Source organism: Rhinopithecus roxellana, chromosome 16 (assembly GCF_007565055.1).
Source record: "Rhinopithecus roxellana isolate Shanxi Qingling chromosome 16, ASM756505v1, whole genome shotgun sequence".
Taxonomy (NCBI): Eukaryota; Metazoa; Chordata; class Mammalia; order Primates; family Cercopithecidae; genus Rhinopithecus; species Rhinopithecus roxellana.
In genome coordinates this window covers 32,512,432-32,529,315 of record NC_044564.1, presented here as the reverse complement: position 1 = coordinate 32,529,315, position 16,884 = coordinate 32,512,432, and the positions used below count along the sequence as shown (strand labels likewise).

The window sequence follows — 16,884 nt, the reverse complement described above, 5'->3', positions numbered from 1 at the left end:
TTCCCAGTTAGCCATTTGTCCTATAACCTACCATTATTCTGTAATTCAGCATTTTCTCACTTTTTAAAAGTATCATCCTTACTTACAATAAACTCTTATATCTCAAGTCTCTTTCTGGACTTTGTTTTCTGGTACATTGTTCTGTCAACCTAGGTGCCATGATTTTATTTATTTTGCCTTATATAATTGATAGGCAAATCTTTCTTCATCAGATTAACTTTTTGTTTGCTTCCATCCTGAATTCTCCCAGATGAAGTCTTTACTATCTTTATAAGTTCCAAAGAACAACATCCTATTGGAATTTCTATTGAAATGTTAATTAACTTACAAAGTAACCTGTAGCCTTCCTATTTACAAACCATACTTTGTGTCATTTTCAAGATTTTATAATTTTCTTAGTGTTGGTCCTAATCACTTCTTAGTGTTATTCTTCTGGTTAGTTTTTCTTGCTGTTGTGAGGAAATTATTTTTCTAGTTATGCCTTCTACCTGTTAATTGCTAATATAGAGAAAAGCTATTTATTTTATTTTTTATATTTTTTATTTATTTTGTATTTTTAGTCATTTTTTGAATTTTTGAATTTTTAAGATAGACTAATAACAACAACTTGTCACAGAGCACTTTTAATATGTTTGTTCCAGGATAGAAATATCCTTTGAAAGCCCTGATATTGTTTGTCAGTATGTTTGGGTTAATTATAAATACTTCCTTGCTTGCACTGTATATATTAAGATTATATAATTGAGTGAAAATGGAAATGTAGTCAACAGCATAAGATGGCCTCAGAAAATTAAGGTCAGAATTTTTGCTCTTAAACTTTTCACAAAGGAATATTATAAACCAGGATTAGCAGAATAATCAAAGTCCTAAAATGTTGTTTCTCTCTTTTCAGGAAGTGGTTCTGAAAGACGGAAGAATTGAAAGACTAAAGTTAGAGCTAGAAAGGAAAGATGCTGAAATCCAGAAGCTGAAAAATGTAATCACTCAATGGGAGGTTTGTGTCCATTTACTGTTGCTAAAGAAAATAATTCTATACATTTTCGTATTTTGTTTTTCTTATATGTAAATATGTTTAATATGCAATTCATGGGAATAGTCATTCTATTTTTTATGTTCTTAAACTCTTTGATTAATGGTTTAAAATCTGAATGATTATTTATTTATTTATTTATTTATTTATTTGTTGTTGTTATTTTTTGAGTCTCACTCTGTTGCCCAGGCTGGAGTGCAATGGCATGATCTCAGCTCAGTGCAACCTCTGCCTTGGTTCAAGCGATTCTCCTGCCTCAGGCTCCTGAGTAGCTGGGATTACAGACATGAGCCACCATACCTGGTTAATTTTTGTGTTTTTAGTAGAGACAGGGTTTCACCGTGTTGGCCAGTCTGGTCACGAATTCCTGGCCTCAAGAGATCCACCCACCCCAGCTTCCTAAAGTGCTGGGATTACAGGCATGAGCCACCATGCCTAGTCGTATTTTGTTTTTTAAAAATGAACTTTATTGTGGTATAGTTTACACACAGTATAAAATGTATTTTTGTTGTTGTAAAATACATATAACCATTTAAACTGTATAATGCAGTGGGGCATTAAGTATCTTTACACAGCATTGTGTAACCATCACCACTGTCTATTTCCAGAACTTTTTCATCATCCCAGGCAGAAACTCTTACCCACCAAGAACTCCCTATTCTCATTTTCCACACCCTGGTAACCTCTAATTTCTATGAATTTGCCCATTCTAGGTACCTCATGTAAGTGGAATCATACAGTGTTTATCCTCTTATGTGTGGCATATTCACTTAGCATAATGTGTTTTTTGTTTGTCCTCTTATGTGTGGCATATTCACTTAGCATAATGTGTTTTTTGTTTGTTTTGTGAGACAGTCTTGCTCTGCTGCCCAGGCTGGAGTGCTGTGGCACAATCTTGGCTCACCACAACCTCTGCCTCCCAGGTTCAAGCAATTCTCCTGCCTCAGCCTCCTGAGTAGCTGGGACTACAGACATGCACCACCATGCCTGGCTAATTTTTGCATTTTCAGTAGAGACCGGGTTTCACTATGTTGACCAGGCTGGTGTCAAACTCGTGACCTCGTGATCCGCTCGCCTTGGCCTCTCAAGGTGTTGGGATTACGGGTGTGAGCCACTGTGCCTGGCCTGGCACAATGTTTTTAAGGTTCATCCACGTTGTAGCATGTGTCAGAATTTCATCCCTTATTATAGCTGAATAATTTTTCATTGTGTGTATATATTTTGTTTACTGGTGCATAAGTATCTGAGTCCTTGCTTTCAGTTCTTTTGGGTATGTACACACCTAAGAGTGGAATTGCTGGATTATATAATTCCACATTTAACTTTTCGAGGAACTGCCAAACTTTTCCATGGCACCCACGTCATTTTACCTTCCCACCAGGAGTGAACAGGGGTTCCAGTTTCTCCACATCCTTTCCAGCACTTGTGATGTATACAATGTATTTTTAACTACAAATATTACCTCTCCCCTTAGGTTTTTTTTAAAAAAAAAAAAACATTTTTTTTAAAATCTGTTATTCATATCAACTATCATTCTTTTTGACTAATATGAATTCACTCAACAATTATTTATTGAGTGCCTATAATATGCCAGATACTTTTTGCACCCTGTGTATGTGGTAGTGAAAAAAAATAAATCATGAAAAAAAATAAATCAAGTTCCAGCCCTGATGGTTCTTACATTTACCTTCTTCTTCTACTCATGCCTTTCAAGAATCATCCCTACTAAAACTTTTTTTGACTGCACCCACTCATTTACCTTAGCTTTTCATTTACATTTCCCTTCGTTTTTGTTGTACTAGGCACAGGGAATACAAAGATGAGTTGACAAGAAGCTTATAGATTAATGGGGGAAGATAAACATGTAAATAGTTGCAGTACAGTGTAGGATATGACAGAGTGCTTCAGAAGAACAGACAGAGGAATGAATGAGTTGCTGCTATCAAAAATTGGTAAGGATCTCATAGAAAAGATGATTTTTCCAGGTAGAGAGAATTGTGTGTACAAAGGCATGGGAATATGATGGAAAGTACATTGTGGCTGACATTCAGAGAAATGGGAAACTAGAAGTTGAGATTGCAGGTATGAGTTGGGGTCAGAATTCGAAGGCATTTGGATTTTAGAGAGGTTATTAGGCCGGGCACGGTGGCTCACACCTGTAATTCCAGCACTTTGGGAGGCCAGGGTGGGCGGATCACCAGGTCAGGAGATCAAGACCATCCTGGCTAACACGGTGAAACCTCATCTCTACTAAAAATGCAAAACATTAGCCGGGCGTGGTGGCACGCACCTGTAGTCCCAGCTACTTGGAAGGCTGAGGCAGGAGAATTGCTTGAACCTAGAAGGCGGAGGTTGCAGTGAGCTAAGATAACGCCATGCACTCCAGCCTGGGTGACACAGCAAGACTCCATCTCAATAAAATAAAATAGCATTAAAGATTTTTAGAAGGGAAGTGACATGATGATTATTAGGTACCTGGCACATTACAGGCATTGAATACGTAATTTTTATGTGAGTTAATATTAGTCAAAGAAGAATACTTGAGATGAATAATAGATTTTAAAATCGCTTTTTAAAAAAGCTTAAGGGAGGAGTTAAGATTTGTGGTTTAAAATAAAATGTATACATAACAAGTGCTGGCAAGGATGTCGAGAAATTGGAACCTGTCCACTGCTGGTAGGAATGTAAAATGACGGAGCTGCTGTGGGATGATATTGGGAAGATATTTGGGATGATAATGCATGTTGCTGAGGCTTGGAGTGAAGACAACCTGCTAAAACAATGGATAAGTATAGAGTGTAAGAGGAAGAGCACATCTTTAATTGGTTTGGGGAATGGGAACTAATAGATTTCATTTTGGACATGTTGCGTTTTAAATGGCTACTTTTTTTAGACACAGCGCAGCAACAGTACATGTGTATTTAATTTTATCAACTTTATATGCTCTCTGTCATGAAATTAAACATACTAGCAAAAATGTTATGTACTTCATATGTGCTTTTTATTATAAGCTATATGTTAGTGGTATTTTATACATTTATATTTTTATATATGCAGTTTTTAAGCAGTGCAAACAATTGTCACAGGTAATCATGCTGATTTAGAATTTTTGCTTTGTGAGATATTTTAGACCCTAAACCTTGAGTAAGAGGTACCTCCATGAAGACTGATCTGGACCTTGAACGAAGGCTTGAGCCAGAGATAGTTTGGTGAAATACTAACATAGGTTGAAGCCCTGAGGGTGGGAATTTCATAGTGAGTGTAGTTTCATATTCACAATGACTATTTCTATATTCATAGCAAATATAGTTGTAGTTGAGTATATGTGTTTTCCCCCGTTATATTTTTATGTTTCCATTTGACTGGTCTCCCTTGTTCATTTCTGAGCTACTCAGCAGTCCTCCTACCTTTATATTCAGCATGGCGCTTACTTTGTTTTATTGTGTTGACTGCAGTATTATTCAGTAAACATTATTTACTTATCATCAGTGATTTAAGGGACAGAGTAATATTTAGTAAAAGCCATCTTTATTGGACTTAAAACACTTTTTAATTTGTTTTTTAAAAAAGATTTGAATCTGGTAACTTCTATACATATCTATGTATATGTTGAGAGGAAAAAATGATTTTTCTTATATTAATGTTTTCTTTAGGTTTTTGTTTTTCTATATATGTTAAATGCATTGTTTTCTCTAATGTATTAAATCTTTATAAATGATTCAGGCCTGGGCGCAGTGTCCTCATGCCTGTAATCCCAGCACTTTGGGAGACCAAAGTGGGTGGATCACTTGAGGCCAGGAGTTCAAGACCAGCCTGGCCTACATGGTGAAACCCCATCTCTACTAAAAATACAAAAATCAGCCAGGCATGGTGGTGCACACCTGTAGTACCAGCTGCTAGGGAGGCTGAGGCAGGAAAATCGCTTGAACCCAGGAGGCGAAGGTTACAGTGAGCCGAGATAGTGCTATTGCACTCCAACGTGGGCGGCAGAGCAAGACTCCATCTCAAAAAAAAAAAAAAAAAGTAAATAAATAAGTGATACAGAGAGTGTTATAAGATGTGTTGAATAAGGGTAGCATGGGGTAAAATTGCCTAAAATATGGATGCGAATGTGGGAACACAATCCTTCTTGTTCATAAATGTATACTTGTATCATTATGTAATGTGAGAAGAAGCCATCTGGAAAAAGAAATTGAAAAAGAGTTGAAAGATATTTGGAATAAAGTACTAATTCATGCCAACCAAAAATTAAAACAGTGATTATTTAGTCAGTGAAGTAACAAACGATTAGTGAATCCTCAACTGAGAAGGTATAGAACTGCCCTATAAAATTCAGTATCCACTACAAGTCTATCGCCTTTTAAATTTAAAGTTTAAAGATTAATTTTTCTCAGTCACACCAGCCGCATTGCTAGTGTTCTTTCAGTAGTCGCATATTGGACGGCGGCAAATACAGAACAGATGTAGAAAGTCCTAGTATATTGCCGGACAGTACTGCTTTAGAACTGTGGCTCATTTTCCTTTTGGTTTTCATTTAAATTATTTTGAATTGTATAAGGGTTTTATCTGAGGAAGAAAAGAAGATTCTTTAGGAAAACTGAGTTTTCACCACTTTTATCCTTCTCTTCTTTAATTTTCAATCACATATAATATTGATACATATTATTGTGCCAGGGACTTAATTTAAGTTGTAGATAGTTCTGAATACATTTTCCTCCATCCTGTTTCAAAAAATAATTATATTTTTGAGCAAGACTAGAATTCAGAGCTCTGTAAGTTGACAGTAAGTAATTATTTTATCTCTTACTTTTAAAAAAACTAAATCTTTTTTCTTTGACTATTAGGCAAAGTATAAGGAAGTAAAGGCAAGAAATGCACAATTATTGAAAATGCTTCAGGAAGGTGAAAGTAAGTGGATTTTACATTTTTGTAATTAAAAGTTTATCTTAAATAATATCTGAAGGTACTTTTTCAAATGTGTGATTTACCAACTCAACAAAAGTGTTTGGTAGCACAATAGGGTTACTATAGTTAATAATTTGTATATTTCAAAATGCCTAGAAGATTTGAAGTGCCCTCAACACAAAGAAATGGTAAATGTTTGAATTACTGGATATCCTAAATACCTATTTGATCAGTACATTTTGTATGCCTGTATCAAAATATCACATGCACCCCATAAATATATATGATTATTATGTGCCAATAAAAAAAATTGAAAAAGGGACTCAACAAAGTAGAAAGGTTTCCCAGAGTGATATAAGCTAGATAGTTGGCCAGGCATGGTGGCTCATCTGTAATCCTAGCACTTTGGGAGGCCAAGGTGGGCAGATCACTTGAGGCCAAGAGTTTGAGACCAGACTGGCCAACATGGTGAAAGCCCGTCTCTACTAAAAATACAAAAAGTAGCCAGACGTGGTGGTGCACATCTGTAATCCCAGCTACTTGAGAAACTGAGGCACGAGAATTGTGAACCCGGGAGGCAGAGGTTGCAGTGAACCAAGATTGCGCCACTGTACTTGCAGCCTGGGGAGCAGAGTGAGACTGTCTAAAAGAAAAAAAAAAAAAGAAGAAGCTGGATAGTTGCTCATAAAGTTATTATTAGATCACTCTTACAGCACCTTAGTTTTATACCAGTTTATAACTATCTGGGTAAAAGAAACTCTTAAAATTCAACTCTTATAACTTACTGAAGTATATTTAGAGGGAAAACAAGCCTAACATTTGCTTAGGATTCTGCTTTTCAGCTCTTGAAGGAGGCAGCCTGTCATCACTTTAGGTTTTCTTTTTTGTTTCCTTCTTTCCTTCTCCCCTCGTCCCTGCTCTTCGTACTTTTGCTGCTACTCTGTAAACTTTTGACAAGAGGTTACCAGCAGGAAGCCAAGGAAATCAATCCAAAAAATGATTACAGGTTATGAGACTAGTAAAACTGATATACAAAAGCCCACCAAATCAGTTGCATTTCTCACTATGTATATGCCTAGTGACATTTATCCTGAAAGTTTTATGAAAATTTTCCATTCATAATAAAAAAGGAAATATATTTTAATTTTTTAATATGAGACTTAGGCAAAGGAAATTATCAACCATAAAAGAAACAGAGATTAAGACATAAAGGAGGAAATCTTTCTCTGAATAGGCAAAATGAAATGTAATCAACAATTTTCCTATTAATAAATGCTAATGAAACTCCAAAGATAGCTCCTGTGAATATTGTATAGCTCTTAAGAAATTGTGAAATTCACCTTGAAAAATGAAAAAATACCAAAAATTGTTTTCAGCTGTGAAGGTGCAGTCAGCCCTCCATATCCGTGGGTTCCCCATCTGTGGATCAGTCAGTTGTGGATCAAAAATATATTTTTTGAAATTGTGCATGTGCAGAATTTTTTCTTGTCATTACTCCCTAAACAATACAGTGTAACAGCTATTTATATAGCATTTATGCCATATTAGGTATTATAGGTAATCTAGAGATGATTTATTTTGTTTTATTTTTATTTATTTATTTTTTTGAGATGGAGTCTCACTCTGTCGCCCAGACTGGAGCACAGTGGCGCGATCTCAGCTCACTGCAAGCTTTGCCTCCCGGGTTCACGCCATTCTCCTGCCTCAGCCTCCCGAGTAGCTGGGACTACAGGAGCCCCCCACCACACCTGGCTAATTTTTTTGTATTTTTAGTAGAGATGGGGTTTCACCATGTTGGCCAGGATGGTCTTGATCTCCTGAACTCGTGATCCTCCTGCCTTGGCCTTCCAAAGTGCTGGGATTACAGGCGTGAGCCACTGCACCCAGCCGGTAATCTGGAGATGATTTAAAGCATATAGGAGGCTATTCATAGGTTTTATGCAGATATATACCATTTTATATCAGGGACTTGAGCATCTTTAGATTTTGGTATCCTTGGTAGGTCCTGAAAGCAATTGTTTACCAAGGGATGACTATACTTGGAATAGAACTGTCCAAACAAAATTTAAACTGTATTACAAAATAGTTGTCAAACAATGAGTAAAAATCAGAAATCATGTCCAGTTGAACAAAACATGAATACTCTTGAAGTAGATTCAACCTTATGTTTTTTATAACTTAATTATTATACAAATAGAAGTTAAAGAATTATGGGGAGAGGCCAGGCGCAGTGGCTTATGCCTGTAATCCCAGCACTTTGGGAGGCAGAGGTGTTCCTCACCTGAGGTTAGGAGTTCGAGACCACCCTGGCCAACATGGTGAAACCCTGTTTCTACTAAAAATACAAAAATTAGCCAGGTGTGGTGGTGCGTGCCTATAATCCAGCTACTTGGGAGGCTGAGGCACAAGAATCACTTGAACACAGGAGGCGGAGGTTGCAGTAAGCCAAGATCATGCCACTGTACTCCATCCTGGCTGACAGAGTGAGACTTTGTCTCAAAAAAAGAAAAAATTATGGGGAAAGACATTATTTGGACATTTAAATGTCTACATCCTGAGATTAATTTAGACCTGTGCATGTTATTGATCTCCATGTGGGTCTTCTAAAGAACAAAATTATGAAAATAAAAAAGTAAGTTATTTAGAAGATATATTTCTAAGTGCAGAAATGAAGAGTATCATTGTGTATTGGATGTATAAATTCTAAATATGTAAAAATAAAATAATATTTCCTCCTCATAAAACACTGTGGAAATTGAGATAGTTAACTGATAAAAACTAGCTCTCAAAAATAGATTAAGAATCTCTATCAGTAACAACAGTGTCCATAGTATAAGTAATCCAAGTAGAATTTTATATAGGATCATTACGTGAAAATACTTGTAACACTTATAATGTAAATGTAAATATGGTCAGTTCTGTAATAATGCAGCATGTGTTCCTAAAAATCACTAGTCTGCAAAAGCACACAAGATGGCCAGGCACGGTGGCTCACACCTGTAATCCCAGCTTTGGGAGGTTGAGACAGGTGGATTGCTTGAGCCCAAGAGTTTGAGACCAGCCTGGGCAACATGGCAAAACTTTGTCTCAAAAAACAAAACAAAAACAAAAAACAAAAATTAGCCTGGCATAGTGGTGCATGCCTGTGGTCCCAGCTACTTAGGAGGCTAAGGTGAGAGGATTGCATGAGCCCAGGAGGCTGAGACTGCTGTAATCATGCCACTGCACTCCAGCCTGGGCAACAGAGGGAGACCCTGTTGATAAGGTTTGGCTCTGTGTCTCCACCCAAATCTCGCCTTGAATTGTAATAATCCTCGCATGTCAAGGGTGGGGGGACGAGATGGAGATAATTGAATCATGGGGTGCTTCCCCCATGCTATTCTCATGATAGTGAGTTATCACAAGATCCGATGGTGTTATAAGAGGCTTCCCCCTTCGCTCAGCACTTACTCTCTCTCCTGCCACCCTGTGAAGCGGTGCCTTCTTCTGTGATTTAAGTTTCCTGAGGCCTCCCCAGCCATGTGGAACTACTAGTCAATTAAACCTTTTCTTTATAAATTACCCATTCTCAGGCAGTTGTTTATAGTAGTGTGAGAATGAACTAATACACCCGTCTCAAAAAAACAAAAAAACCCACAATACTTATGAGAAAAAGGGAGGTTCGAAGCACAACACTTAAAAACGTTGTCAGTGACACATGAAAAAAAGATGGGAAACTAATAAAAACAGTAACACAGTTTTACACATGTTAAAATGATTAAATACATAAATATTACATAAATACAGCACTTTACCTTGAAGAAAACCTAAAGTTTGCTTGTGGCGAAATAGGTCTCAGAAGGGTTACAGCTTGTGTGTTACTGCTACATGGTGGAAGGATGGAAAGTTGTCAGACCAGATGGGTGTGGTTCCTAACACACAGTGAACCAAGGTAGCTGGTAGATATTCAAGGAGTACATGTGGGTGTGGTTTTCTCTGTTCATAAAATTGTACTTAAGTGGATTGAAAATTTGTGGTATGTTCAGGTTGTTACCTAATACATCAACCTCATTGAAACAAATTTGTGTTTTCAAAACAAGCATTATAGGATAACTGACTGTAATTGAAATATTACATAACTATTTAAAATCACTGGTTTTTAGCAAGTGTTTATAATCCTGGGGATGGAGAAGTAGAAAGCATAATTTGTAAAAGTTCCCAAGTTGATTCTTGAGAGACTGAATTGATTCTTGATAGGTTGTTTCATCTCATCATACTAAACTATGAAAATAAATTTGAACTACAATCTTACATTGGCAGAGCTGTGGTGATATCAGTACTCATATATTTGAACATTTCCTCCTTTGCTAATGTTACTACAATTTTACCTCTCTAGTCTCTCCTAGTTTGTTTTCAAAGTGAGGAGTTAGTTTTTCATACATTAGCCATTACCATGAGTTAAGGAAGTTCTCAGCCATGTGAAACTTTCTGAAGCTTAGGAAACATAGGGCCAAACTATAGATATCTTGCTTCCACCAAGAGAGAAAAGCCCCTAAAAAAAAATGAATAGTTTTAAGAGACCACACATGTCATATGATCATTTATGATCATATGAGCTACATTTAGTTGACATTGCTTTATTGGTATGAAAAGTCAAGAGAATAATAATTTTGTTGGCATTATAGTATGCTCACCCCAACAATCCAACAAAAAAGCACTCTATGTTGTTTTTATTTATTTTGAGACGAGTCTCACTCTGTCACGCAGGCTGGAGTGCAGTGGCATGATGTTGGCTCACTGCAACCTCCTCCTCATGGGTTCAAGTGATTCTCCTGCCTCACCCTCCTGAGTAGCTGGGATTACAGGAATGCACCACCGTGCCCGGCTAATTTTTGTATTTTTACTAGAGACAGGATTTCACCATGTTTGCCAGGCTGATTTCGAACCCCTGACCTCAGGTAATCCGCCTGCCTCAGCCTCCCAAAGTGCTAGGATTACAGGCGAGAGCTACTGTAATTGTTTTTAAAATCTTGCTTTAAGATTAGTCAAGGTATTTAAAATGTTTTCTATGTGTGAATTTTTTTTCTTGTATCCTTGTCCTATTTAGAGTAGATGTAAAAATTAATCTTGCATCATATTTATGCAGTTAAAAAAATATATTTTTTTTATTGACAGAGTCTCACTCTGTCGCCCAGGCTGGAGTGCAGTGGCACCATCTCGGCTCACAGCAACCACCACATCCCCAGTTCAAGGGATCCTTATGCCTCAGCCTCCCAGGTAGCTGGGATTACAGGCATGTGCCACCACACCTGGCTAATTTTTGTATAATATTTTTTAGTAGAGACAGAGTTTCGCCATGTTGGCCAGGCTGGTCTCCAACTCCTGGCTTCAAGTGATCTGCCCACCTCAGCCTCCCAAAGTGCTGGGATTATAGGTGTGAGCCACCATGCCCAGCAATAAATATTTTAACACCACAGAAAATGTAAAATTTCTAAGAAAAAAATGCTGTGGTGATAATGATCAGAATTTACTGGTGAAAATGTAAAACAAACAAACAAAAAAGAATTTACCAGTGAAAAGTAAGAGCTATGCAAGGTCAAGAAGTACATTCTTTAAGTATGACAAGAAATCATTGTTCTAATTGCACTACTATGTCTTAGTTCCCTGAAGTACTGTTAAAGTATTTGAGTGACTGGGAAATCTAAACTGCTGTTTTTCCTTTTTTGTCAGTGAAAGATAAGGCAGAAATACTTCTTCAAGTTGATGAATCACAAAGTATCAAGAATGAGCTCACTATTCAGGTAAGGAACTGTGGAGCATACGTGGCTGGTTTTCTTAAGCTGTCTTTAGTCTTGAATTATTAAACTTGACTAAACAAATACAGCCCATCAGCACTGTAAGGAAGTAGTGTAAATTATACTTTATTATTATGTAATAGCACATGAATGACGATTCTGTTTACAACACTAAAGGAGGTAGGCATGTCCTTCCCACTGAAGAATGGGGGATGATGAGGTTGTATTTTAATGAACCATGAATTTGGAGACAGATAGAACTTACCCTGTATCTGGGCTTGATTTTTCTCGCCTTCACATCGTTATTGTCTTCTCTCAGGACAGTTTGCCCCATCTTTAATATAGAGCTGTGTACAATACCAAATGGAAATTATGAGGGGAGTTTCTCCTCTGTTACTCATCCATTTAGTTGTCAAAAACCTATCATTGTGAATATGTTAAGAATTAGAGTATTTGCCAAAAACCCTAAAATGTCTTTTTCTTATTGAATATTTGGTTACAGGTGACTTCACTTCATGCTGCATTAGAACAAGAAAGATCTAAAGTGAAAGTATTACAAGCAGAATTAGCCAAATACCAGGTATGCTTTTATATTTATAAGTGTTTTTATCTCAAATAATACACTTGGAGTAGATACTGTGTAGAATAAATGCAGTATTTTATTCATAGGCCAGAATTTATTCACTAAATATATTGATAATTTTGTTATTGGTCATATAATTTACAATGTAGAAGATGTTAAAGTTATTCTGGACATTGGTATATACAGCAATAACTAGCATAATTCAGGAAAATCTTTGGTACTACATAGATGATACAGCATGCATGCCATTGAATCATACTGGGGAAAGGCACAAAAGGACAGTTGTCCTGTTTATAAGGTTGATCACTTCGGTGCAGCGATATCTTCCAGATATCTCCATTGTAAATATATATTTTCCCTTTTATAATTAATATGTGAGGTGATACTTTGAGATTGTATGAATATCCTTTTCACCTAGTGGCTTTAGCATCCATTGATATTTGTGTCTTTTTTTTGTGATTGCAAAATAGTGATTTTCTAATGCTGTCATTTCTTCTGCATTTACAAGCTAGCATTGAGCAGTTTGTTCCAGGATGCAGCAATTAAAAATACCAGTGCTGTGTGTGTGTGTGTGTGTGTGTGTGTGTGTGTGTGTGTGTGATATATATTTATGTGTGTATATATATGTGTGTTTCTAAATCATAATATAAAATACATTAACTGGAATCATAGCCAAAAAAGCTCAAAAGCCACTGATGGTGTGGAGAACATAGCAGTTGATTAGCCCTGGCTTTAAAATTGAATCAGTCCCAGAAGGAGAATTCCCTTTACCTGGGAGACCTTGACAAGGATTCTTGTGTGTTTGCTGTTTTGGATTTTTAAGAAATCTCATCGAGAAGCATGGTAGGAGTTTTATGTATAGTGGGTATCTACTTCAAAAAATATTTTTGCTAAATTTATTTTCGTTTTTCTGCTAACAGGAAATAAATCTTGTTTTTGATACTTGTCATTACACATCTCATGTTCCAAAAAACCTATTCATACTGTTTTTCTCTGAATAAATCTTGCAAAATTTTTATGTGGTCACGAGTGAATGACAGCATTTTTATGCTCGAGTATTGTTTCATTTTCTTTTATAATGTTGATATAGAAATAGTTATAGTCAGAAAAAGAATGAAAGAAAGAGAAATTTCCATCATTATCAAATGAGCCTGGGCTCCATATGCCCCTGATACAACCACCTCTCTTTGAGAGATGCACTTCCACAGAAAAAATAGTTCCCGAACTTGGCTGATCATTGGGATCACTTGGAAACTTTGAATTAAAGATTGTTAGCCAATTAAATAGGTGTGGGGCAAAGCCTAGATGTCAGAATTCTAAAATATTACTGCTTAGGTAATTCTGATGATCAACTAAGTTTGGATACCATTGCCATAGTTTATAAAAATGGGAAAAACTGTACATACAACTATTCTAAGGTAAATACATCAAACCATTATTTATGGTTAAATTGAAGGGGGTAGAGTAGCTATTGATGATTTTAATTTTATTCTTTGCATGTTTGTACTTTCCATATTCCTACAATGAGTATTTGCTTTTTAAATCAGAATAAAACAGAAAATACTATGTTTATGTTATGTTAAAATATTTATGTAAAACTCTTCTTGTCCTTTATGCTGCCTTTTCTTTTCCTTGGCTCAAGTCAGATACCATAAGTGATGTTTCATATGGAGCAAATTAAATATAAATTTATATATGCAACTGAGAAATATGAAAACCATAACCTAGTTTTCAATCCACTAATGAACAAAATCAAATTTCTAATGCTAATATGAGCAAAACTCAACAGAACTTGAACTATAAATTAAATTACCCAAAAGGTAATGAACTGAATTACTAAATTTACTGATCATATGGAACAAATTAAGTGTATCATTTATTTTAGTATTGATCAAAAACTTTAATTCTGGAATAGTCAAAATGAGTTCTAAAAAAATAAAATATCGGTGACCTTACTAAGGCACGACTCTTATTCAAATAGAAGTAACTTTTCTAAAACTGACTTTAACCATTTATAAAAAATAACCATGTTAAAATAATGTAGCGGTATGTAGACTCAAATTTACAACAAAATCAAAAAAGGAATTGCTTCCTTCTCATACTCCAAGATGCCTTTGGTCTATATTTTTTAAATGAAGTGGCCCCAAAATGGTATGTCATAAATAATTTGCCCTATTTTTTTTTTTTTACAGGGTGGCAGAAAAGGGAAAAGAAACTCTGAATCCGACCAGTGTAGGTGATTAAATTAGCCTTTGAAGTCAACACAAAGTTTAAAACTTTCAGGATTTTGCAAAATTGTATATATTTAATGCCGTGCAACTGCTAAACTATGCAGTTTTTGTTGAAGGAACTAAAAGCAACTAGCTCACTAATGGTCTATAATTTTATTTCTTTTGGCTTAAAGTGAAAAAGAAGAAATAGAGAATTCCGGCAGAATTCAGTGGTTATTGTTTACTATCCATACTTCTTATTACTTTAGTTTTTCATCAGTCAATAAAATTAACTTACTCTTCCACTAATACGTTTGATTTGTTAAGTTTCAGAAACATGAAAGTATTTTTGCTTACAGCATAGCCAGTCAGTTGGGTCCTTTCAGTTTAGTGAATATTTTCTCAGTACTTTCTGCACACTAAACCCTACAGGACATGCAAGAGGAAATATGGCTGATACCCTCAAGTAGCTTATGCTTAGGGGAAATAGAAGGTGGGAGTGGGTAGGCCAGGTGCGGTGGCTAACACCTGTAATCCCAGCGCTTTGGGAGGCCTTGGTGGGCAGATCACTTGAGGCCAGGAGTTTGAGGCCAGCCTGGCCAACATGGTGAAACCCCATCTCTACTAAAAATATAAAAATTAACCAGGCATGGTGGTGCACACCTGTAATCCCAGCTACTCGGGAAGCTGAGGCAGGAGAATTGCTTGAACCTGGGAGGCGGAGGTTATAGTGAGCTGGGCGACACAGAGAGAATCTTATCTCAAAAAAAAAAAAAAAAAAAAAAGAAGGTGGGGGTGGGTAAAACAAGAGCAAAAAATAATTACCATAGATACTAGAGTATGAAATCACATTGTTTGGAGATTGAAAATAACTTGCATGAAATAACTTTTAGAGGGTAGATACTTTTTCTGTAAATTTATTGACAGGCATTCCAGGCAGGCAGAATTAAAAACAGTGTGTGGGCTGGGAATGGTGGCTCATGTCTGTAATCCCAGCACTTTAGGAGGCAGAGGTAGGAGGATCTCTTGAGCCCAGGAGTTCGAGACAAGCCTGGGCAACATGGTAAGACCCTGTCTCTAAAAACAAAAGTAGCCAGGCGTGGTGGCACGTGCCTATAGCCCCAGCTATGCACAGGAGGCACAGGTGAGAGCATCACTTGAGTCTGGGAGGTCAAGGCTGCAGTAAGCTGTGATCTTACCATTGAACCCTGGATGACAAAGAAAGAAAGAAAAGAATTAGGGCCGGTTGCGGTGGCTCACACCTGTAATCCCAGCACTTCGGGAGGCTGAGGCAGATGGATTGTTTGAGCCCAGGAGTTCGTAACTAGCCGGGCAACATGGCGAAACCCTGTCTCTATAAAACTAATAATAATAATGTCTGTGAATGCTTTCACCATAAGATAAGGGCTAAGCCAAGGTTGTCTAATCTCCACACTTCCCCCATGTCAGTATCGTATAGGTGATCCTACCTCATGCAGTAAAGCAAGAAAAAAAAAAAAAAGGTATACAGATTGCAAACAAACAAAAAATTTGGCTTGAGAGCAGTAACATGCCTCACTGGGAATAGAAAGAGTATTGGTAGCTGAGTTTGGTGGCTCATGCCTGTAATCCCAACACTAGGAAGCTGAGGTGGAAGGATCACTTGAGCCCAGAAGTTCAAGACCAGTCTGGGCAACATAGTGAGAACCCATTCCTACAAAGAATTTTTAAATAATCAGCCAGGTGTGGTGGCATGTGCCTGTCGTCCTAGCTACTTTGGAGGCAGAGGTGGGAGGATTGCTTCAGCCTGGAAGCTTGAGGCTGCAGTGAGCCATGATTGCAACACTGTACTTCAGCCTGAACAACAGAGCAAGAGACTGTCTTTCAAAAAAAAAAAAAAAAAAAAAAAGGGTGGAGGGCATTGGTGTGTAGGAGGAATAAATGAGATTTTTCACTGGTCTAATTAATTGCTATAATAATTAGTTTATGGGATTCAACTTTTTAGTAGAGGCAGCAAAATACAATTATGATTCATTAAAATACAGGATTTTAGGCCAGGCACAGTGGCTCATACCTGTAATCCTAGCACTTTGGGAGGCTGAAGCAGGTGGATCACTTGAGGCCAGGAGTTCCAGACCAGCCTGGGCAACATGGTGAAATCCTTTCTCTCCTAAAAATACAAAAATTAGCCAGTTGTGATGGTGCATGCGTATAGTCCCAGCTACTGGGGAGGCTGAGGCACAAGAATGGGTTGAACCCCAGAGGTGGAGGTTGCAGTGAGCTGAGATCACACTGCTGCATGCCAGCCTGGGCAGCAGAGCAAGACTCTGTCTCAAAAAAATAAAAATAAAGTACAGTTTTGTGTGTGTGATAACAAAGATGAACACATAAATGCTGGTCTTC

At 37.0% G+C, this 16,884-nt stretch overlaps 1 protein-coding gene across 4 annotated transcripts in view; it reads left to right on the top strand.

Annotated features, from left to right (window-relative positions):
• Nucleotides 1–14,811, top strand: part of GKAP1 (G kinase anchoring protein 1) — an 81,566-nt gene extending 66,755 nt beyond the window's left edge. For all 4 annotated transcript variants that reach the window (XM_010384024.2, XM_010384023.2, XM_030920101.1 and 1 more), the window contains 5 exons: nt 893–994; nt 5,875–5,938; nt 11,645–11,715; nt 12,212–12,289; nt 14,485–14,811. In XM_010384024.2, the coding sequence (XP_010382326.2) occupies nt 893–994; nt 5,875–5,938; nt 11,645–11,715; nt 12,212–12,289; nt 14,485–14,532 (363 nt within the window). In that variant the 3' untranslated portion in view covers nt 14,533–14,811. The remainder of the gene's footprint in view (nt 1–892; nt 995–5,874; nt 5,939–11,644; nt 11,716–12,211; nt 12,290–14,484) is intronic.
• The last annotated feature ends 2,073 nt before the right edge of the window (nt 14,812–16,884 follow it).